Source organism: Bombus affinis, chromosome 17, assembly GCF_024516045.1.
Source record: "Bombus affinis isolate iyBomAffi1 chromosome 17, iyBomAffi1.2, whole genome shotgun sequence".
In the NCBI taxonomy this organism is placed as follows: Eukaryota; Metazoa; Arthropoda; class Insecta; order Hymenoptera; family Apidae; genus Bombus; species Bombus affinis.
Window position 1 is genome coordinate 5,792,306 of NC_066360.1, and position 25,454 is coordinate 5,817,759.

Consider the following 25,454-nt stretch of genomic DNA (forward strand, 5'->3'; position numbering starts at 1 on the left):
TTAGGTATAAGTATCCAACAAACAGAATCATCTCCAGCATCTTTCTCTTTGACTTCCAACGTGTCTTCTTTGAAATCTTCAGACTTGAATGTCTGACGATCTTCGACCATAATGACTGTAGTCCGTATTCTTGGGGAGTTTGATATGACGTAAGATTTTCTCTCTGATTCACTGCGGCCGTCTTCGTCGTTCATAGAACTTCTTGATGATAGGCTTCTCATTCTAGAAATGTCTCCCTTCTCTAAAGCGTTCACTATTTGCTTCACAAAACACTCTTTCTTATCATCTTGGATATGGCACGGACGATCTAAGTTTCGGACGATCTCTCGAACTATTTTCTTCTTGCGATTCAATTGTTTACTCCGTGACGGAAACTCTAAGTCTATGGGGTTACTCGATTCTTGGAAACTGTCGTGCGTTGAACTGCTTTCGAAGATAAACGCCCGTTCCAGCAGATTCGGAGATATCTTCTTAGATCTTCGAATATTCTCAGACTTGTTCGACACATTCATTAACTTGTTTTCGAAAATCAAAGATTTCTCCGGTATGCTGGGTGAAAGAATCTTCCCTTTTGAACTATTTTCGATCATAGCAGATGAAAATAGCTGGGCTTGAGAGAATTTTGGAGTAGAATTGGCACGAAGTTTGAAGAATTTTGACTTTACATCTGGAGTGTTTAAAGAAGTCGTCACAACTTCGGAAGCTTGAGAGGATTTTAGAGTATATCTGGTATCACATTTGACGAAGTTTGACTTTACATCTGGAGTGTTTCAAGGAGTCGTCACAACTTCGGAAGCTTGAGAGGATTTTAGAGTATATCTGGTATCACATTTGGCGAAGTTTGACTTTACATCTGGAGTGTTTCAAGGAGTCGTCACAACTTCGGAAGTTTGAGAGGATTTCGAAGTAGATTTGGCACTATATTTGACGAAGTTTGGCTTTTCCAGTGTTTTTAAAAGAATCGTCAAAGCTTGGGAAGCTCGAAAGCTCTGCTGTTCCTTTGTCTATTCTCTCTGCTTTTGTCTGTTATCACATCGACATTTCTTAAATCTTCAGCCTCAGTAGTCCTATCAACGTTAAATGGCCGTTCCTTTAAAACAAACGTCTCTCTACTACCGTCATCATTATAGTCGTTATTGCACATGTAATCAGTCTTTCGGAAACTCAATCTTCAGACTGAATGGAAAAACGAGGTTTATGTTGTGGCTTTTTCTAGAAGGCGACATTTTAGGAAAAGTCTTGGAAATTTTTCGAACGAACTTCATTATCCGAATGTTCACGTCCAATATTTCTTCCTTGGGTGAAGAAGACTTGGTCGGCGATCTCGTGGTAACATTTGCTGACAAAATATTTTCTTCTTATAGGATGTTATAGGCAGTGCCGATTTCTTAGCTTTCTCGTGTACATTTTCCTTCGCGTGTGAAAATATATTCGAAATTCAAAGTTATATTATTAATACAACACAGTCAATATGACTGACATACTTCTTTAAAAAAAGGACCATGACTTACAATTCCAAAATCTGTCATTTGTTCTTTATATTTTCATAAGTATCGAACATCAACGAATACCTATTGAATCGAAAGACGATGAAATTGATGTACAGTTTCTTCTAAAAATAGGACTCTTCCATGATGGTAGACGATGTTTAATCGGCATGACGTTTAATATCTTTGGTGGATTCGATATTTGTTTAAATATCGATATGAGATGGAAAAATCTTTCGAAGAGACTGTTGAACTTTCAATTCGACTTCCGTCAATTGCGTATTCTATTAAAGGGAAATAAGATACAAAATTACGAAAATATTCAGATCAAATAAGACTTGATTCTGTAATAAAAATCATGTATACGTAAAATTGCTCGATGTTCTAATATCGTCAATTACAAATTATAGCAAACAGTAATTTCGAATAAGAAAACCACTTGAAAAGGAAGAAATTTTCAATCGCAGATTAAAATTCATAGAATCAACCTACGCGATCATTGTCGAAAAACAGCATGTTATTTCTAATCCACCCCACTGCCATGTTCAATTAACAATTATTACCAAAACGAAGAAGTAAAACATCACCCAAAAGTCGAAAGAACGAGAACGGAAAACCAATGTTCTAACGCATTTTCCCGCAAATGATATGTCCACCCTTTTGACTAGATTCAAATTACCCCATTTCCGGGACAAGACGAATGTTAAACGCAAGTATTTATTTTCAGGTACAGTTTGCAGTTTCTGGGAATCCTCAAAAGATGCTCAGAGAGCCAGTTTGATTATGGAGGAAAATCACTTACCAAGTAGCATCTAAAAAAGAAACTATAATTTTAACAACGAGCGTCGAGTCGACTTCTAAGTGGTGGAGGCGTCAACTAGTAGATCGAGTCGTCTGGATCAGTCGTTCCCATTTTACTCCGATTCTGTGGCCGAGTGTTCACTAATTTAAAGAATCCGCAATCTTGGGATTTTCTGACAAAAGAACGACCGATATAGCAGTAATGCGTACTGAACATACACCTTAAGTTAAATTTTTATTGTCCTTGTTGATAGTTATTTAAACAAAAATAATGAATGTCTGCGATAAAACCGCTGAAAACGGGATCGATGTTGATGAAGTCTACACTGGTGTACATGTAATGATAAAAGTACTCGCGTAAATGCGGGCAAATACATTTCTCGGAAGCGGAACAACAATGTGAGGAATATCTCCGAGACCATGTCCAACGCATCAAGGAAGAGTGATACATCGTCGCCCTGCCATTCAACGAGAGGCTTTTCTCACTTGGGACGTCGGAGTCCGTTGCTGATTCCAACGCGACAAACAACTTGAAAGCGGTGGTTCGAGAATATTTAGACTTAGGTCACATGACGAAGCTCACGACGGATCCCTCGAGCAACCATTATTATTATTGGTATCATTTACCGTAATCAAGGAATCGAACGACATTATCAAACTTCTCTGAACGACACTCTTCACAGAGGTCCAAAGTTATAAAATATTCGGAAGATGTTTCAACAAATCCTAGTACGCCCAGAAGACAGGAAATATCAATTGATTCTATGGCGTAATTCCAACGGGGAAGTCAACTCAACACCGTGACATTCGGACTATCAGCAGCCCCGTAGCTAGCCCTCCGATGCCTAAAACAGTTGACAGACGACGAGGGACATCGATTTCCGCGAGCGCCAGCGGTTTTACAGCGAGACTTCTATGTCGATGACGCCCTCAAGGAGGAGGTAATATCGATCAGACAAGAACTTACTGAACTTCTCCGATCGGCCGGTTTAAGCATCCGAGAATGGGCTTCCAACGACAAGGACATACTTCAAGGGCTATCCGAAAAGGACAAAAACAGCTACCACCTGCGTTACTAAACGATTAGTTCTGCGAGTGCCAGAATCTATGATCCACTAGGATTGCTCGTGCCAGTGATTGTTAGAGCAAAGATTTTACCTGAACGAATGTAGGCATTGAAAATCGATTGGGGTGAATCCCTTCCAGCAGATTTGGCTAGAAGGCAGCTATTAACATAGAATTATAGGGGTTTTGTGACGCCAGTGAGAGGGCATACGGAGCATGTGTATACCTGTGTAGCATCGACTCTGAGGGACATATCCAGACTCAACTACTTACAGCGCGATCAAAGGTAGCGCCGCTAAAATCACTGGCCATCCCAAGATTCGAACTAAGCGGAGCATTGCTTCTCACATCTGTAATCTCCGTTATAAAAAGATGATTAACGATAAATATCTCGGATCGTGTACTGGACTGACTCCACCATCGTGCTCCAGTGTATCAAGTCCTTAACATATACGTTCAGGAATTTGATGCAAATCGCATGCCTTAGATACAAACCAAAATCAACATCGCCGACTGGCGTCGTGTGCCCACCACCGACAACCCAGCGGATCTAATCTCTCGAGGTTAGACGCCTAAGGAATTCCTGAGCCCGACCATTTGGAAAACCGGACCCGAGTGACTTAAGTAGATAGAAGAAAATGGGCGATCTGGATCCCAACACCGTTGGGCCAGATCTCGAAACAAAAAAGGACGATCTGTTACGAACAACGTCGACCATACTTTATTAAAAAGATATCCCTCCTGGATAAAATTAATAAGGGTGGTCGTTTGGTGTCTGTGATGGAGACAAAACCGAGATGTACATCTGGCCGTCGACGAATTAATTTTAGCTCATAACAAGTTAGTACCAATGTTATAAAATATTCATTTCTCGAATGAGATTCATACACTCCAGAAGGATCGAGTCAAAAACGTTGGAGTGAAACTCCAACCCCTAAATCTCTTTATCGACGAGAAGCGGATATTACTGACTCGGTAACTCACCGATGGCTTTCCAACAAATAAACCTCATTATTTTGCCAAAGTCGTCAGTCAATACTTATTGAGCTATATTAAAGCGAAGGCTTAAATCTCGTGTGATGTGTTGCGTGGTTTTCCGTGATATCTTGAATGATACCTTGCACAGCACATTACACGATGTCTTGCGATACTTTTCAATTTCTCACGGCAACGCATAACAGCGTATTTACTTGTTTCCCAATTGAAGAAGAACGAATTTTCAACAGATATATAATAAACGATTAGACGTTTATGTACATATATTCTTAAGTCTCATGTGTAATAAGTCTCATATTTCAAATATGTTGATCCATTTAATTGAGATAAACGGAGCAATGATTTTATCGTTTAAGACTTTGGCAAAACATTCACCGAGAATTGTATCTTTAAATTTGTTTCTGTTGATACGTGTCGATTTTTGTGTATGGATCTCCACGAGTAAGGAGGTTGAGCGTTCAATTTACCGTTTCTCCTGCAAAAGATCGCGCGAATTCGTTTACGTCTTTGAATATTGTGTTCTTCTTCTCTACAACTTATACAAGGTGAGCTGCCGCTCATGTGCCGTTCGGTTTGAGGACCACTGAGCGCCCCGCTATTTTGACCGACCTCCTTTCGTACATGTAAAAAGGGTTGCTCGCGTGCAGAGATATTACGGCTAATTTTTAATTCTCAATAACTAAAAAACGAAACCGAAAAAATAATTTTTTTATTCTTATTTTCGTTAATTTTGGCTTCAAGAATCACCCCCTTCAATTTCCTGCCACCTGTAGTCAGAACACTTTGTATATATATGTTAAAGTAATAACATATAGCGGTTTATTAAATATAAAATTTATATGTAACAGAATAACTATCTTATATGTAACAGAATAACTTGAAGTATTAACGTACACTGCTCTATTCTCTTATACATCTCAAACAGGAATGAATTTGTTTTATTGCACATTCATTAATTCATTAATTCATTAATTCAATTTCCTTTTATCTTTCTCTCTTTCATTCCTCGCTCGTATAATACAGATGTACACAAACCAATTTTCTAACAATATACCGAGTAATATAAAAAGTGGGGCATTTAAGACAGGTCACCTGATAGATGAAGATACAAGAAAATGCATTAGACTGAACTTACTTGATATCCAAGGGCTCATAATCTGATATTACTAATTTTTCTATAGCTGGAGCCGTCAACGCAAAAAGTTAGCCAAGATCAACTGCAATAGAAAATAAATTGTCTCAGAGCACTCTCCCAATACTTCGAAGATACATAACATGCAACATGTTATGTATATACTCACTGTTGGTATAAATCTTCGAAATGACGACTATACATGAATACATTTTTTTCTTTTTTCTTAAATAACTCCAATGCACTAGAATTTGTTCAGGAAGGACATTTGGTAAATTGTTTTGACAATGTTTGAAATATTTATCACGTAGATGCTCCCTTAGTAGAATATATCTCTAATGCACACACTCTTTATGCCGAGAAGATGACGTCGTTTGGATGCGTCCAGCGTAGTCTTCTAGCAAGGTTTTCTGAATGTAGATTGCTACATGGCTAGGATAGCTTTCAGGCCCTATCACGCATTGATATTTGAATTCCTCTTCTAGTACTTTGATAATAAGATCGCTTCCTATTTGCTCGCTCCGCATGTGCCAATGATGCCAATCCCATTGATTCAAAACGTTTTATAAATAACACGCTTATTGCTTATGTTTAGCTCAGAGTTTCCGCTAGTAGGTATTACTTTTATGTATACTAACATTGTTCAGAGCAGCAACAATAACAAATAAGAGCAAATTATAATAATAACAATAACTAATAACAATTCAACATGTTCAATAAGTTCAATACGTTGTATGCTGTATCATCTACAGATGTGAATATTGGAGCCTCAATAATAGTAGTAATATCTAATGGTAGTGTATAGCTCATATAGTACTGGCCCCACAACGCTGCCTTGTGCTATACCTGCTTCAATAAGTTCAATAAGTTGTATGCTGTATCATCTGCAGATGGAAATATTGTGGCCTCAGTATCTTCAGTGTATAGCATGTATAATACTGGCCCGACAACGCTGCTTTGTGCTATACCTGCTTCAATAAGTTCAATAAGTTGTATGCTGTATCATCTGCAGATGTAAATATTGTGGCCACAATATCTTCAGTGTATAGCATGTATAATACTGACCCGACAACGCTGCTTTGTGCTATACCTGCTTCAATAAGTTCAATAAGTTGTATGCTGTATCATCTGCAGATGTAAATATTGTGGCCACAATATCTTCAGTGTATAGCATGTATAATACTGACCCGAAAACGCTGCTTTGTGCTATACCTGCTTCAATAAGTTCAATAAGTTGTATGCTGTATCATCTGCAGATGGAGATATTGTGGCCGCAGTATCTTCAGTGTATAGCATGTATAATACTGGCCCAACAACGCTGCTTTGTGCTATACCTGCTTCAATAAGTTCAATAAGTTGTATGCTGTATCATCTGCAGATGGAAATATTGTGGCCTCAGTATCATCAGTGTATAGCATGTATAATACTGGCCCGACAACGCTGCCTTGTGCTATACCTGCTTCAATAAATTCAATAAGTTGTATGCTGTATCATCTGCACATGGAGATATTGTGGCCTCAGTATCTTCAGTGTATAGCATGTATAATACTGACCCGACAACGCTGCTTTGTGCTATACCTGCTTCAATAAGTTCAATAAGTAGTATGCTGTATCATCTGCAGATGGAAATATTGTGGCCTCAGTATCATCAGTGTATAGCATGTATAATACTGGCCCGACAACGCTGCCTTGTGCTATACCTGCTTCAATAAGTTCAATAAGTTGTATGCTGTATCATCTGCAGATGGAGATATTGTGGCCTCAGTATCTTCAGTGTATAGCATGTATGATACTGGCCCGACAACGCTGCTTTGTGCAATACCTGCTTCAATAAGTTCAATAAGTTGTATGCTGTATCATCTGCAGATGGAAATATTGTGGCCTCAGTATCATCAGTGTATAGCATGTATAATACTGGCCCGACAACGCTGCCTTGTGCTATACCTGCTTCAATAAGTTCAATAAGTTGTATGCTGTATCATCTGCAGATGGAGATATTGTGGCCTCAGTATCTTCAGTGTATAGCATGTATAATACTGGCCCGACAACGCTGCTTTGTGCTATACCTGCTTCAATAAGTTCAATAAGTTGTATGCTGTATCATCTGCAGATGGAAATATTGTCGCCTCAGTATCTTCAGTGTATAGCATGTATAATACTGGCCCGATAACGCTGCTTTGTGCTATACCTGCTTCAATAAGTTCAATAAGTTGTATGCTGTATCATCTGCAGATGTAAATATTGTGGCCTCAGTATCTTCAGTGTATAGCATGTATAATACTGGCCCGACAACGCTGCTTTGTGCTATACCTGCTTCAATAAGTTCAATAAGTTGTATGCTGTATCATCTGCAGATGGAAATATTGTGGCCTCAGTATCTTCAGTGTATAGCATGTATAATACTGGCCCGATAACGCTGCTTTGTGCTATACCTGCTTCAATAAGTTCAATAAGTTGTATGCTGTATCATCTGCAGATGTAAATATTGTGGCCATAATATCTTCAGTGTATAGCATGTATAATACTGACCCGACAACGCTGCTTTGTGCAATACCTGCTTCAATAAGTTCAATAAGTTGTATGCTGTATCATCTGCAGATGGAGATATTGTGGCCTCAGTATCTTCAGTGTATAGCATGTATAATACTGGCCCGACAACGCTGCCTTGTGCTATACCTGCTTCAATAAGTTCAATAAGTTGTATGCTGTATCATCTGCAGATGGAGATATTGTGGCCTCAGTATCTTCAGTGTATAGCATGTATAATACTGGCCCGACAACGCTGCCTTGTGCTATACCTGCTTCAATAAGTTCAATAAGTTGTATGCTGTATCATCTGCAGATGGAGATATTGTGGCCTCAGTATCTTCAGTGTATAGCATGTATAATACTGGCCCGACAACGCTGCTTTGTGCTATACCTGCTTCAATAAGTTCAATAAGTTGTATGCTGTATCATCTGCAGATGGAAATATTGTGGCCTCAGTATCTTCAGTGTATAGCATGTATAATACTGGCCCGACAACGCTGCTTTGTGCTATACCTGCTTCAATAAGTTCAATAAGTTGTATGCTGTGTCATCTGCAGATGGAAATATTGTGGCCTCAGTATCTTCAGTGTATAGCATGTATAATACTGGCCCGACAACGCTGCCTTGTGCTATACCTGCTTCAATAAGTTCAATAAGTTGTATGCTGTATCATCTGCAGATGGAGATATTGTGGCCTCAGTATCATCAGTGTATAGCATGTATAATACTGACCCGACAACGCTGCCTTGTGCTATACCTGCTTCAATAAGTTCAATAAGTTGTATGCTGTATCATCTGCAGATGTAAATATTGTGGCCACAATATCTTCAGTGTATAGCATGTATAATACTGGCCCGACAACGCTGCTTTGTGCTATGCCTGCTTCAATAAGTTCAATAAGTTGTATGCTGTGTCATCTGCAGATGGAAATATTGTGGCCTCAGTATCTTCAGTGTATAGCATGTATAATACTGGCCCGACAACGCTGCTTTGTGCTATACCTGCTTCAATAAGTTCAATAAGTTGTATGCTGTATCATCTGCAGATGTAAATATTGTGGCCACAATATCTTCAGTGTATAGCATGTATAATACTGGCCCGACAACGCTGCCTTGTGCTATACCTGCTTCAATAAGTTCAATAAGTTGTATGCTGTGTCATCTGCAGATGGAAATATTGTGGCCTCAGTATCTTCAGTGTATAGCATGTATAATACTGGCCCGACAACGCAGCTTTGTGGGATACCTGCTTCAATAAGTTCAACAAGTTCAACAAGTCCAATAAGTCCAACAAGTGCAACAAGTCCAACAAGTTCAATAAGTGCAAAAAGTTCAACAAGTGCAACAAGTCCAACAAGTCCAAAAAGTGCAACAAGTCCAACAAGTGCAACAAGTCCAACAAGTGCAACAAGTCCAACAAGTGCAACAAGACCAACAAGTGCAACAAGTCCAACAAGTGCAACAAGTCCAACAAGTGCAACAAGTCCAACAAGTGCAACAAGTCCAACAAGTGCAACAAGTCCAACAAGTGCAACAAGTCCAACAAGTTGCATAAGTCCAACAAGTTCCATAAGTCTAACAAGTTCCATAAGTCTAACAAGTTCCATAAGTCCAACAAGTTCCATAAGTCCAACAAGTTCCATAAGTCCAACAGGTTCCATAAGTCCAACAAGTTCCATAAGTCCAACAAGTTCCATAAGTCCAACAAGTTCCATCAGTCCAACAAGTTCCATCAGTTCGACAAATTCCATCAGTTCGACAAATTCCATCAGCTCGACAAATTCCATCAGTTCGACAAATTCCATCAGTTCGACAAATTCCATCAGTTCGACAAATTTCATCAGTTCGACAAATTCCATCAGTTCGACAAGTTCCATAAGTTCGACAAGTTCCATCGGTTCGACAAGTTCCATCGGTTCGACAAGTTCCATCGGTTCGACAAGTTCCATCGGTTCGACAAGTTCCATCGGTTCGACAAGTTCCATCGGTTCGACAAGTTCCATCGGTTCGACAAGTTCCATCAGTTCGACAAGTTCGACAAGGTCCATAAGGTCCATAAGTTCCATAAGTTCCATAAGTTCGACAAGTTCGACAAGTTCGACAAGTTCGACAAGTTCGACAAGTTCGACAAGTTGTATGCTGTATCATCTGCAGATGTAAATATTAGGGCCTCAGTAATAGTAGCAATATCTTCAGTGTATAGTGTATATAATTCTGGCCCGACAACGCTGCTTTGTGGTATACCTGCTTCAATAAGTTCAATAATTTCAATAAGTTGTGTGACTTGGTTGGTTGATTGGTTGGAGCCACGCGAATTGTATTTCCAGTGAAATGTCCTCTAATAATTCTGACAAATCATCTTCTAAGATTCTTTTATTCTTTTTTTTTTAACTTGCAACTATTTAACGTGCCATCAATGAAATATGGAGCAATTATTTTACTATGACCAGTAGTAAATGTTGCGACGTTTAAATGCTCCATAGTTTCTACTAAATGTGACCTCATCCGTTGACAATATTTTACTCAAGAACACTTCATCGTCTTGTAGTTTTCGTATGGCCCATTCGCACAATTGTAAACGTTTCTGAAAATTATTTTCCCTTAAATGAAGTGAAACAGACGATAAGGAGGAAGTAAAACGTGAAATTTGTTTGACCTGTTTTAAATGCCCCATCCTGTATACTATAGAATATATCTGTCTAAATTGCAGATTGCGCAGTTCTTATATTGAAATTATTTTTCAAATAGTAGTTTCCAGAAATATTAATATTAATACTCGTATCGCATCCCAAATATGTAATAATATTTCGGGATGTTAATATTTGAAAACGCAATTTTGTATTACTCATAACGTATCTTTCATTTTTTATTACTCATATTACTCATATTTATATATTTATTATATATAAATACATATATTTATTACTCATACTCGATACGTCATAATTTAATACTACTTATCGATGAGATACGTACACTGCTAAAAAGTATTCCGTTTTATTATAACACGATATGCAATTTATTAGAAGAAATTAAGCAACGTACATAAAAAGTCCAAATTTTTCATGGATTATGAAATTTTGTACGAGAATAAATGTGAAGAAATTTAGTTAAAAGGAAATTTAGAACTTGATGCGATTTGTACAGTATAGTTTTATAATAAATAAATAGATACAGCTTCCGAATTGTTTCAGTTATAGAATGTGCAATACGTAAACATAAGTCTGTTACATATAAACATTTTACTTTTTCATCGAATATCTATTTGCAAAGGAAAAATTGTACGACATTCAAAATGGCAGAATTTATAACCTAAAATTGGCGAATGAGGAGAGGTGTTACGTAGCGTGGGACAGTTCGTGCGCCGTCCTTCATTGTCTGACCGTCAAAGGTGCACGCGCTGTTATTCTGACCCTCGATAAACCCAAGGAACTGTAGCGGCACATGAGTCAACGGACATTTTGAATCAGGCTGTGGTTTTGCCTCGGTTTGTTAAGACCGTTAATGTACGTGTTATGTAAAAACATTTAAACTCCGGGCAAAACAACGGCGAATTCAAATGTTCCGGCTCTCCTCCAACTAGTATAAATACACGGACGCGATCGCGAACGACATTAACGATTATAAGTGATCAAGGCGATTAGTTACGGATTGTCGATATTGACGATTATCTCAGTTAACCGGATTTGTATTGTGTCAAAGACTTTGTACGAGTGTATTTATTTATTTATTTTATATATACGTGACAATCGGTTACAAGTAATATCTGCTTTCGTTACTATCCAATACTTCACACAACTTATCTTCCACAGAACCACCATAAACAGAATCTTTTTAACGGAATCTTTAATCCTGCAAGTATTTTCTGTTTATGGCTGATTCTTAAAACAGTCCTTAGGCTTATTATTCGCTCTTAAAAATTACGGAGAAAGCGGATAGTTACCTAACGGGAAAAACAAATGGTTGTCTAACGGAAAAGCAGGTTTTTCCCATAAACAATGACATCCACGAGCCACGTTAGTAAGAGATTTATTCCTATCTTCATTTGTTACCGTTGATTATAACCAATGGGCATCGCGGATCGTTACCCTCACTTTCCTAATGAAAAGTGTCAACAACGAATCCGCGCCCTTCGTTCAAAGGGCACACCCATACCGAGATTTTCTCCGTAATAACATAAGAGCGAATAATTAGTTACAAAACAGTTCAAGTAACAGAAGGACTAAGAAGTCAAGTCATCAGAATCGCCAAATCGACAACACGGAACGAGTCTCAGATCGTACTCACTCGTAGGCAGTCAACATACACGTAACTATACCAAACATTGAAGTTATTGGATAGTTGAAAATATATATAGTATAGCCTGTTAATATCAACGTTATACTCGTTCAACCACCATTATTATCTTAATTGAAATAAAGGATCGAACGATTCGTAGCGTGGACTATTCGAATCGTAACGGGAATTTGCGACTCCCGGTGGCGCGCTTCTTCGAGATCGCGTCTCCCCGCGAACTATCGAAACAAGAGACACATTGTAATTTATAATATAAACCTTTATTTTATTGTATTGAATGAATAAAAATCTAAAACTGATTGTAGTGAACATAAATGGCATTTATACGATATTAGTAAATTTACATTTATATAAACGATAACTTTAAGCAACAATAAGATCAACTTAGTGTATTGATCTTTTAGAAATACTACGAATATGATTTACAACTAATATCGATCAATAAAAAAAAATACTGTAAATAAGATGAAACTTAACATTAGGTTTACGGGACCCGTCAACTTGACGGATTTCAAACTTCGAAGTGAAATATCCAAAAAATCATAGCATTAATTTTAACTATTTTGCATCGTAAAACAATCATTTCATCTAAAGAATTTATACCCACAATTATTTTTTCCTAGGCTTTCTAATTTTTGAAATCTGTATGTAGTATATCTATCTCTACGAGATCCGTCAAATTGACGGATTAGCTGATTTCATAAACAAGCCGTTTTTCAAAGACAATGTGCAAAAGTTTGTTATTGTAGACATTTCCCATTATTGTCTTCGCTTATTGTAAGTATTTACAGTAAGATAATTGAATACACAGTATTTTCTTTTTTTGATTAATCCTCCGTTTCTAGCAATTATGAGTAAATCCAAGAGATATAATAAGATATTGAACATAATTGTCAACATCAATGAAGATTGTTCTGAGAATACCTCCGAAGAAGATCAGTATGAATTAGGCCAAAGCGAAGCTGACAGTGAAAGCTCTGAATACATTGAAAGTGGAGAGATAGAAGGATCTTCGGGTAGTGGAGAGGAACACTTCTTGAAAGTGTGTCCTAACAAGAAAAGATGCTATCTTTGGCTATGCTAAGAGAAATATTATATCAGGTTGTGTAACTAGTGCTTTCGAATTAATACTTGGCAGGTACATAATGAGACACATAAAAGATTGCACTGAAACCGAGGCGCATCGAGTTTTGAAAAAAGACAGTGCTGAGTTATATAGTTTTCTAGGAATTCTATATGTCCGGGGCGCATATGTAGCAAGATCATTGAAAGCCTCCGAAAGATTACAAACAGATAAATTTGCGCTGATATCCGAAATATGGAACAGATTTATAAGTAATAGCCAGGCTTGTTACAAACCATATGAAAATATCTCAACAGATGAACAATTATTTCCAACGAAAGCCCGATGCAGGTTTACGCAATATATACCGAATAAGCCTCATAAATTTGGCATTAAGTTTTGGTTAGCAATTGACGTCCACACAAAATATATTTTGAATGGTTTCCTTTATATGGGGAACGATGAAACTCGATGCTCAAGGGAAAAAAGGACAATAATATTGTTTTCCTCAAATTTATATAAATCAGAAAACTGTACACTTACTGTGTATAAAAGTAAACCTAAAGTAAAAGTCCTCCTTCTAAGCACCAAACATACAGGTGTACGAATAGAAGATAATTACAAACGTATACCAGAAACCAATACTTTTTACAATAAAACAAAGTTTGGTGTGGACGTCGTTGACCAAATGGCACGCAAATATAGCGTGAAAGCAGGGAGTTTCCGATGGCCCCTTCAAATCTTTTTCAATATTTGGGTATCAAAATCGAAAATATCCAGAAAGGAGTTGATATTTCGTCAAAGATCAGACGCTTCATTTCCGTCACTTTCAACGTCAGAAGTGCGAGACAGTTGCCAAGTAAGCTACTGCAAAAAAAAAGTAGGAGCAATAATTGTTGTATATATTGCAAAAAGATCGTATGCGAGAAGTGCACAACAAAAATTCAATATATTTATAAAAAATGTGCTCAATAAATATGATTACTCTACAGCGTTAATATTATTGTTATCATTTCCGTGATAATTAAAAACAAAAGACTTTTTATTTATTAATAATTTATTTAAACGTGAAGCCTAATATTGTTCCTTTCAGACATAATTTGAATAAATCGATTTAAAAAAAAAATGCGTATTTTCGTTTACCCGTCTATTCGACGGGTCCTCGTAGAGATAGGTATATAAGAAACGCCCGTAAACCTAGTGTTAATAAAAATAACGAAATCGTATCTTTCCTTTATATTTGATATGGCTTCAGATTAGGTGTTATTTTATCTGGTCGCCGTAAGGTGGCTGGCTGCCACGGATGCACAATCATAGGCAGAATTCGCTGTAATGTTTCTGTTAGTTTTTTGCGAATAACGTGTATAGGGAAAGTTGTTCAGAATCGTGCCATCGACAACATATTCAGAAATCATTGAAATCGCTCATGAGGTCAAACTTTCAAATAATTACCAACAATCTTGCCGCATTTTCGTGGCGAATAGGAATTCGAAGATTTCTTAACCTCGTGGACATCGGTACCGACTTATGCGTGTACCCGCGCAAAATACTACGTGGATCGGCAAATAAAGACGAATACTCTAAAATAAAAATATTAGACCTATTTTCTATTATATTTGATAACAAACTTTGGGAAATACTTGTTACGGAAACAAACGCTTCGCATATCGGACAATGCACGAAGAGCGTAAAAGACGGAAAGTGGACGACGCTTGGTAATAGGATACCTTAGACGAAATAAAGGCCTACTATGCACTGCATATGTTAAGCCCCGAGGCTTACCATAGGCCGTATTCCTAACCGTCGTTCGTGGTACTACAATATCGCGACAGATCGTCATATAGGACCGGCGAAATATACATACAACGTAGGGACAAGCGTGTAACGTCACAAATATCTCCAACCGACTCAGGAAACCTGAACCGCCTTGCACACGACACCGACTCCCAAACAAATGAATATGGATTCGGCACGTAGGCATAAGATAAACGAACATCTAGAAGAGCTGGGTCTCGATCGAGACTTCAATCTTTCGGTAACGGACACTAGCCGCACACTTGTAATCTCATTATAGAATAAAGGTATCTCGAACTCTGGTTCAAGAACCATTTTTTTTATCACATGACAAGCGCACAGTTTTCATCAAGCAGCGAGTTCTAAAAACGTCGATTCACCTTCGGTCCGTTATTTCGTCTACACAAAGGACCAGACCTCGGTGATCCTGATGTGTTCCTAAATCAGCTAAATCAGCTGGTGACACGGGTCATTGGGTATGCGTAACGCATTTCCCTTTCTCGCGAAAAAAGAACATTGAATTTAGATGAGATGGGTGCGTGTCAAGACAAACATAATGACGATCTCCATAAGAGCGATAAATTAAGGGATTAATATAGTATTGGCAAAGAAGGAACCAACCAAATGAGGAAGATTAAAAAATAATGGGATAAATAGGAAAACAATATATTGTGGAGGTTTAAAATTTTAAACGCACAATCAAGGACTGCCGTCGACTGCCGAAGCGTGTAGACGTGTATCCAGACCTTAATGAAGTTTACAATTCAATAAGTGACAACCCTCCGTCGGAAGTGAATTGAAAACAGAAATAAACTACGTGTTTTCTAAACTTACTCGTGGAAAATCCAACATTTTTAATCTCCAATCCAAATCATAGCCTCTCGACTAGTTATTTCAATTTGAATTAAGCTCGAAGATGGGCCACGTCACTGGATCAGGTTCTCATGAGCAAAACTGTAACCGCGCCGTTCTATCTCCTCCGTGGCGAAAGGATAATATATTCCATCTTTCAAACCACAAAAACAACATCAAAAAGCGGAAGCTAGATTTAGTAAAAAAAAAAAAATGTAAACATTAGTTAGAACGAACCGTCAACAAGCCATGTTACCACTTATAACAGATTGGCGATATTAGAATTTACAGACGATTCTATGGGCGTAGTTGAAACATCAGCAAATCAACATACACAAAAAAATCCACCTCCCCCACGTATTTTCGTTGATGATGTCATAGATATACAAATAATGGTAAAGTCCATTGAGGAAGATATCAACAAAGAGGACTATTTATAAATATAAATAGAGGACTATTTATAAAAGAGGACAAATTATAAATAAATAATAACCAAGTTAAAGTCTGCCGGCCAAGTGGTATTTCGAGTGGTACTACACAACATCCACCACTCGGCTAACTTAGATGAACTGAAGTTCGAACTCCTAAAACACGGCCATAAAGTAACAAACATTAGCAACATAAGGCATAGAATCTCAAAAAATCCGCCACCCTCATTCTTCCTCGACGTGAAACAAAAACCAAATAATAAAGAAATTTATAATATAAATGGATTAATAAACTTGGTAGTAAAAATTGAACTTTGTAGCGGCACATGATTTAGGGGACAAATCAAATCATGTTATTGTTCTGTCCCGGAACATCAAGACCGTTAGAATAAGTAACGTAAACTCCGGGCAGAACAATGTCAGAATAAATTTAAATTTTTCGACTTTCCTCCGACCAGTACAAATAAAGAGACACGTTTGCGGACAAGTAGAATATAGTACGGTATCGAGCGAATATACACAGAAAATCATCAGCACTAACGGTTACCTCCGCAATACTTGTATCTCGTGTATGTAGGCCTATTTAAGTATTTGAAATACATATAACAAGCTGTAAAAGCAATAAATACTCTTATCATTTCGCACTATCTTTAACCGACTAAACCTCTACACTTTCTTTAATAGAAAAAGGAGATAGTACAATGCTAAAAGTGCCAAAGGTACGGCCACACGCAGAAATATTGCAATCATAATTTTCGCTGCGTCAAATGTGCAAGTACACAGCCCACTGACCAGTGCACTAAATCACCAGAAGCCCCAACGAAGTGCATCCACTGTCAAGGAAACTATCCTGCTAACTTCAAAGGTTGCTCAGGCTACAAAACCCGAATAGGTGTCCTAAACCCAAAGTTAGAGACTTCACCAACCAAGCACTTAGTCCACAAAAATCCACTAATCCTTCAACCTCTTATTAATTAAATTAGGTAGTTATCTTAGATAGTTAAAGGAAATCAAAGCAGACCGAAAATCTATAGTGATCAATCACAAAATAATTCACAAAACACGGATAACTTCAATAGGCTGGAAAAATTAATCGCGAAACAAACAGAGCAAATTAATAACTTGCTATTATTGCTTACAATCATCGTGGACAAATTAACACGCTCCGACGTAAAATAATACCAATACGCATAGCTCTTTGGAATACCAACGGTCTAGCTCAGCATAAATACGAACTAGAACTCTTCCTAAAACAACAAGAAATTGACATAATGCTTATATCTGAGACTCGCTTCACCGATAAAAATTACCTGAATTAGATGGTTATAGTCTTTACCATCGAAAGGTCCACGGCGGCACCAGAATTATCATCAAGACCAGCATAAAACACTATGAGCTTCGATCATTCCAGAAGGACTACCTCCAAGCTACAAACATAGCGATAGAAGATTGGCATGATCCAATCACTACATCAGCAGTATATCGCCCTCTCAAACACTCAATTGCTAAAGAAAACTTTGATAACTTTCTGGACGTTTAACCCTTCCGGGGTTAAAAAAGATGACAGAAAAACGAAAACTAAGAAGAGTATGGCAGACCCATAGAACACCGAACGACAAACGCAAACTAAACAACGCAACCAGGAAGTTAACCAAAATCATCAAAAAATATACGAATGACTGTTTTCAAAAATATTTCGCCAATTTGTTCCCCACAGTCGACTCCAACTACTCACTATGGAAGGCTTCCAGGAAAATCACGCGTCCCCTGCAAAGCAACCGTCGAATTAAGACAAATTTAAATTTTCCGACTCTCCCCCGATTAGTATAAATAAATAGACGCGATCGGGGCGATTTACTATCAAGTGAGTATCGATAGCGTATAACGAGTATCTATACCGAGCTATTTATTGTATTTACGACTCAGTGTACGTTCAATAATTTATTTCAAATATACTCGACGGATTGCGATAGCAACCTTCCATCCGCATTATTTAATTATATTTATACACAACCTAATCTATACCATACCAGGGACTGTAATAAAATTAATAACGTAAGGGAGAGAACGGAGAAATTACTAAGATTATTAAACGCAGTTAACAGACGAGGAAAGATACCAGCGATATGGAAGATGGCGAGGGTGGTTCTCATTCCGAAACGATTTAGAAGAAAGGAGAATACTATCGACGCTTCGTGCCAGGTCGACGAGCTTACAGAAACTTGTAGGAGAAAAAATATGATATGCGATCGATATTAAAAACGCATTTAATACTCTTAGTTGAAATAAGATCCTCCAGGAGGCTAAAGAAAAAGAAAAGGATCCGCATACTTCTCAATTGCTATTTAGACGATAGAAAAATAATTATACAAAATAAAAATGGAAAAATAAAGAGAAGTGTATTTGATAGAGTCCCACAGGGATCTATTCGGTCCATTCCTCTGAAACATCGTCTATAACGGCTTGTTGAAGGAGCTGCAGACTACTCCAAACGTAAATACAGTTGCCTTTGCCAACGACCTGGCAATAATAATAACAACAAAGAAACAGTATACGATACAGCAGAACAGATAGTCAACGAGAAAGTTCCTAGACAAAACAGACAAAGAAGTTTAAAATGTAAGCAATAGCCGATGTATAGGGAAGGACATATGTCTGTGATAAGATTTGATACGAGGAAAACGTGTACAAAACCGAGAATATAGTGTATAAGATCACATAGAGATGAATCTGTATATTTATATATGAATGTTTAATGTTTCGATCAAGGTAATATATGTGCAAGATGACTAGGAGAAATAGAGTGAGAGAAGGAATACAGAGATACGAGGGAAAAGTGGGAGAAAAAAATAGAAATAAGAACTAGAGAAGTTTGCGTTAGAAGATGCTAGATGTACGTCTATGATAATGTAACACTATATGATGAACTTGTACAACCATTCCATCCTCTCCGATTTCGATGATTTGTGAATGTTACAAAAGTCAATATTTTGAACAACTTTCTCCTACACATATAACTCTCAATCTCCCTTAGCTTCTGAGATATTCCCAAAAAGCTGTAGGTATCACCGCAGTGTATTTCTGCCTATAGTTGTGCGTCTATGACAGCATATGCATCAGTATTGGTTGCCAATCGGCACGTAGTATTTCGAACAATGGAAAAAATTCAGAAAACTGAAGTGCATGATCCATAAATTCTTACATCGTAAAATGTTATTTAAAAGGACACAGATTTTAATACTATACATAATTTTTGCCGAATTTTCGAATTTGTTATAAAAAATGATGCTAGAAATTTATTGCAATTTTCGCTGAACTTACATAAATATTTACGTATTTCATTTGATTTTTATAAATTGTGTATAATATTATTATGCCTTTGAAACTGATAAATAATTTTTATATAATATTAACAATTTGTCACAATTGTTTATCATAAATGTTTATCAGTTTTGAATTGAATTTTAAGAAAGGTATTAAAAGGTATCCCCGAAATTCTATGTATATTAATTTGTAGCACATTAAACTTTGTAGTAATGTTGAATTTAAGTACACAAATCTACATAAATTGAAAAAAAAGTATATTGAAATCGTTCGCGTTCTCAGCGTCGAGATCTTTGGCGTAGTCTTTTAAAATCGCCACTTATGTTTTTGCGAAGCGATAAGACGTATGTTACTCTAAATATTCGATCCCTTTATTCTTAATTGCCCATACGATATCTCCCATCGCAAATATTGCTTCCACCGCAAATATCCCCTTCTGTTTTAGAAGAATAGTCAAACACGTTATTTTTCCTAAATTCGTTCTTGATGGAGTATTTATATTTATTCTGTAGTATTTATTGTACAGTACTTATAATATAGTATTTTTGAATATTCTCTGTTATTGTGCATTGTGATACATGTATTATATATTAATTTTTCATTTGTACGTATCATTATAAGAAAAACATAAGTTGTCAATCTGTAAGTTATAAGTATTACTGTGAAATTAACATGGCCGAAATGACTGAAAAAAGCCGTGAATTAAAAATTATGTATAGGACAGTATATACATTGTATCGTATATTTATTTTTATCTATCTATCTTTTTCTATCTTTTAAATGTAATTATCGTAGGCCAGTGTCACTCTAGTACATATAGGCAATGCTTTGAAGTATGAAAATGTTCCACAAACAAAATTATTGCCATACGAACATTTATTGAAGAAAGCTTAAATTTGACTGAGTCTCATGATTGAATTAAAAAGAATATTAAAGAAACATCGAATTTTATTCATTCCAAAATTAAGAAAAGATACGACGAAATTCAACGTGACTTCCATAAAAAATTGTATTAAGCTAGACTTAAGCTGGACCAAGTAAGGATGCAATATCAACAAAAGTTTTTCGCAGAATGTGGCAATAAATCCAAAAAATTTTAAATAGAGTATTATAGAGTTAATAATACTGTATTTGAAGTTTTCCTGAATTTGCTCCCGATAACTTTGATCCGAGGAAGAATTGAATTTTGCAACTAAATTAGCAAATGGAGTGAAAAGCGCTACGACTAAAAGCATTTCTCCCGTGTAAACAAAATTTTATGTAACACAGTTAATTCATTGCATTCTCAAAATTTTCCTGCCTACTACGCCACCAAAAAATATAAACAATCTCTTTTGTCAAGTGAATCTGAGATAACTGGAATAAATAACGAAATAAACATGCAGAATTTATTAGATTTCCTCAATTATTGATTTAATATGGAATATTAAATTTAACAATATTTTGTTGTTGATCAAGTGTAGCTTTAATAGAACTGCAGGTATAAGCAAAAATTCACAGATGGTTCTGCAAGTGATGAATTTATGTCTATATCCACTATATATACTATTCTTCCGCTACACATGATAAACAATGATAATAAAAATATTATGAAAGTAAATGAAATACTTTACATATGAAATATTTCTACATTATTGTGTAGAACGATCAAACTTATATTTGTTAAAGAATTACCAGAATTAGTAAAATAAGAATATAACAACGTATTGTACGTATAATGTCTACGTATGCTACGTGTCGCCCTATGCGACCAGTCAATTTATGAAAGAAACTCGCTCAAAACGAGAAACGCAAGTTCAGGAACTGATCCCCATTACTCAATAACTTAGTACCGGTTGGAGCTACCTCGACACTCAATCTCTTAGGATATACAACCAAAGTTGAAAGGTTAAATGCGGAGGGGGTGCAGGTTATTTCAGACATGGCATTTCCGAATCTCGACAATATGTTATCACGTATTAAGTGTGCCCGGAGCTCGTAGTACGCGTAAATGACATTCTGAAAAAGATGGAACCATTCCATAAAATGGTTAATAGACGCCTTAAACCCGGAACGAATTCGTCCGTGGTAAGGTAGGTAACTGTGCTAGCCACAGGAAAAAAAATGTAGATGCCAGCAGCTCAAGAATCAACACGGTGTTTGTTATGTGGGGCCAAATAATGAAGTCAGTCAATATCAAATTTGACTCTCAGCAATGTTGACCTTCAAAAAGTACGTTAAATTTGTGATGTTATGCCAAGGAATTAAATAAAGCTACTGTTGCTAACAGGACACAAGATAAAAAATATGTACAAATACGGGCGACTATCTCTTCACCTTTGGATAAAATGTTTTGAAAACATAGTTCGCATACCCTTCAGGTTACCGTTTAATACATGGCAAGTAAGAAGTGACGACCACAAAAAGTCTTCGTCAAAACAAAAAAAAAATACAAATATAGTTCAGAGGACAAATGAGTTTACTAGTCGGCATACCAACACAAGGATTTCGATGTACAAATGACGCGAATACTGACGCAGATCTTTTAATAACCCTACAATAAATTCACCCATAATAAGTATAAATTACGAGCTGATATTTAAACTGAGCATTATTTCAAAGTTATATCCTGTGGAAAAAGGATAAATAGTATCGAATAAAGAAAAATAATGAAAAAACAAATAGCTTATATGTATTACATTAGAGTTGATGTATTATACCGATAACAATGCATAAATTATTATCTCAGTGGGCATTGTATCGAATTCAGTAGTTTCTATTACAGAAAATTATCAGTAAAAACCCTGAAAACACAACATAGAAACATAAAATATATTCGTAAGCATCATACCCATAAGATGCCCAGAAATAATAAAGATTTATTAAATTGGCTCATTATTGAGATGCAATTATAGTAAAATATAAAAATACCACAGAAAAATGAAAGAAACAAGAATACGAAAATATATTATTTTTCAATACAATTAATTCCTGAAAATGAGACCAAACACATTATTATTATAAAATTCGAGTTATGTTGATTGTGCTTATGAATTTTTTATGATTATACGTATCCTTGTGCGATATCTAGTATCTGTGCAAAAATTCTTCTAACTGAAAAGACAAAACAATCACATATATTATTCGCAGCCTATCAACTATTAAAATTATTCTTAAAATGAAATTTAGGTTTTATTATAACAAAAATATTATTCCAGAGAAAGTAAATTTAATGTTAAATCTAAAAAGCTATTATATATAGAGGATAAATTGCATCATTTCAAACGAAAGATAATGGCTTCCTTCTCTTAAATAAAGTATAATAAGCAATCAATATCTTGTTTTCAGGCAATTAAGTTTAATTATTGCGCAAGTTTGTTTTCCTCATATTAGTTTATCTTGTATAGAAAAGTATGAACTTCTTCGTCGAAGCATACAATGAAATAGGTTCTTTCCTACGGTAAAAGCACTATTTTTCAATGAATCATTTATTATGTTTTGTCAAATTGAAACAGTGTAAATTTGTCCTAAGTACATATATTCGTCTTTTGCGAGAGCATACCGCCGCCACATACGCTCCAAAATCGCTAAGAATTAGCTTGGGAATCAAAATCACTACAGGGAACAACAACATTATAGAAAGACCACTTTTCGTAATGCAAATCAGGGAATGCTCTTACCTGTAGCTGTATGGTGTGTGCGTACCTCTTCAAATGTACCTCAAGTAACTTCTTTCATCATTTTAGTCGATGTTCACACGACGTTCAATAATCTATCATAATGTATGTTAAACACTGGTAAAGCACATCATTGATGAATATTTTTATTCCTCGAAACAAACAGACGTACTTTTGACTGCTCGGCAGCTGCCTGACACAGTGCGCGTTCGCAACTGAAACCAGTGTATTATCTCTACTACCCCCACCTATCGCGTTCCCTCTGTCCCCATCCGAAAATCAACGAGAATTAACGACTTTCCGTCTAATTTTGGGCCGCAGAGGAAGCGCGTCCGGTGTCCCGCTCTAGTGTCGCCCGCTGACATTTTCGAACCTCATCAAGCGCCTATGATAGTTCGTTACAAGAATAAGCTTATAACACAAAGCATAAAGTATAGATCTTATTTTATGGAACTTCATGCCTCATGTTCCGATATATTAATCGTATAACAAATCAGAGTATATTTTACGCCCTTTGCGATTTACAGCGGCGAGCGTAGAAATTGTATTCAATCTAACTAGTAAAGTTGGTACAGTCACAAACGAATGTGATAATGTTACCAGAAATAAAAATCTATTGTAAAAAAGGTATCTCTCTGGTTACACGTCACATATAATTACGCGGTTACAATAATTGTGTATACGCGTGTGTTACATTGCATTTTAGAATATTTAAAGATTTGATTAACAGCAGTTAAATTTTCGTATAAAATAAGTTCAATCATAGATAAGTAACACCTGAAAATGCTGTAATTGGATGGCTACAGTATTTACAAAGTTTAATTATCATTCTCACAATTTTTAATTAATACGAGTGTCCGATTATGGCATTTTTAAACGTTACTTATCTATAAATTTGGTAATTATATCAATTACATAAAAATATGTGTCTCATATTTGTGAGTAAAACACGTTATTTTGACTCTTTTATTGTTTTAATTTTGAGTAATAGCCGGGTGCCACTTCTTTTTTAATATTTACCTTCATCAATCAATAATTTCAGATCTCTTATTCTTGCTAGATTGTATGTCTATAAAAATAATTTTGTTTGATATCCAAGTACATGCGATCAATTTTTTTGAGTCGCTGTATATGGTGATCAACATATTTCTGTGAAACAATCAGAATAATTGTGTACACTCATATTTCCTCTCTCATGGAAGCAACTACAAAGAGTTCGTCATAAATATAGAAAATTTGATCATCAAATACATCGACATGTCTTTACTTCAAAATGATAAGGATCTTATATTTGTTTGTTATTTTTGCTATATTTAGCTATAGCGATTTGTCGTTTTTCTATGTAAATAGATGATTATTAGTGTTCAATCAAAGTCACTTACATCAAGAAGCACAAATCGCGTATTACTGGTATGAAATTCTTTTGCTTTTCGCTCTCTTTGAATTTTTTCCTTGATAATCTAAATGCTACATTTTTTTCTTTCTTTTTCTTTTGTTTGATACATCGAAATATGATCATTAATAAAATATAATTGGATAAAAAGCGTTCAATTTTATACTTATAATAATTTTATGATATTTTATTTTTATTTAGTTCGTCTAAAGTATATTAGCTCACACGTATTTAATTTCTCTGGGTATTTCCGCGTTCAGCCTAACTCTTATTTTTTTGCTTCGAACATAATATCCAACAACAAGTTAAAAACATATATTTTGTTGACCTACCAACGAACTTTCGCATTACTCTATTTCTCTATTTCTATTCTATTCTATTTACGAAAATTGTAGCTGCCATTGTTTTGCGGCAGTTGCCCTTTTCTGGCTACGTTTTCGCTCTCATTTCCCCACTTCGTTTGATTTACGGACGTTACTGTTCAATAACTTTTCATAATCTATTTTTAAATTACCTTTCTAGCTTCGATCATTTTTTTTGTAGTCACATTTACTGGTAAATCGTACAATGAGTTTTCAGAAGCAACTTAACCTCAATTGTTTCATTTTGATATAATGTGTTCTCTTTATACGTTCATTT

The 25,454-nt window shown here is 36.0% G+C and overlaps 2 protein-coding genes across 3 annotated transcripts in view; one reads left to right on the top strand and one right to left on the bottom strand.

The window, feature by feature from the left end:
- The window catches only part of LOC126926169 (telomerase reverse transcriptase-like), a 57,286-nt gene that overhangs the window by 14,283 nt on the left and 17,549 nt on the right, over positions 1-25,454 (top strand). The window lies entirely within an intron of this gene.
- Positions 6,991-23,630, bottom strand: LOC126926173 (uncharacterized). 2 transcript variants are annotated; one of them, XM_050742313.1, is made up of 3 exons: positions 23,426-23,630; positions 9,134-10,593; positions 6,991-7,059 (listed from the first exon to the last, which is right to left on the bottom strand). In XM_050742313.1, the coding sequence occupies exons 2-3, from the start codon at positions 10,082-10,084 to the stop codon at positions 7,054-7,056; spliced, it is 957 nt and encodes a 318-aa protein (XP_050598270.1). In that variant the 5' UTR covers positions 10,085-10,593; positions 23,426-23,630; the 3' UTR covers positions 6,991-7,053. The 2 variants fall into 2 exon arrangements, with proteins under 2 accessions (XP_050598270.1, XP_050598268.1); XM_050742311.1 differs by lacking the exon at positions 6,991-7,059 and having other exon boundaries at positions 8,802-10,157; positions 10,254-10,593.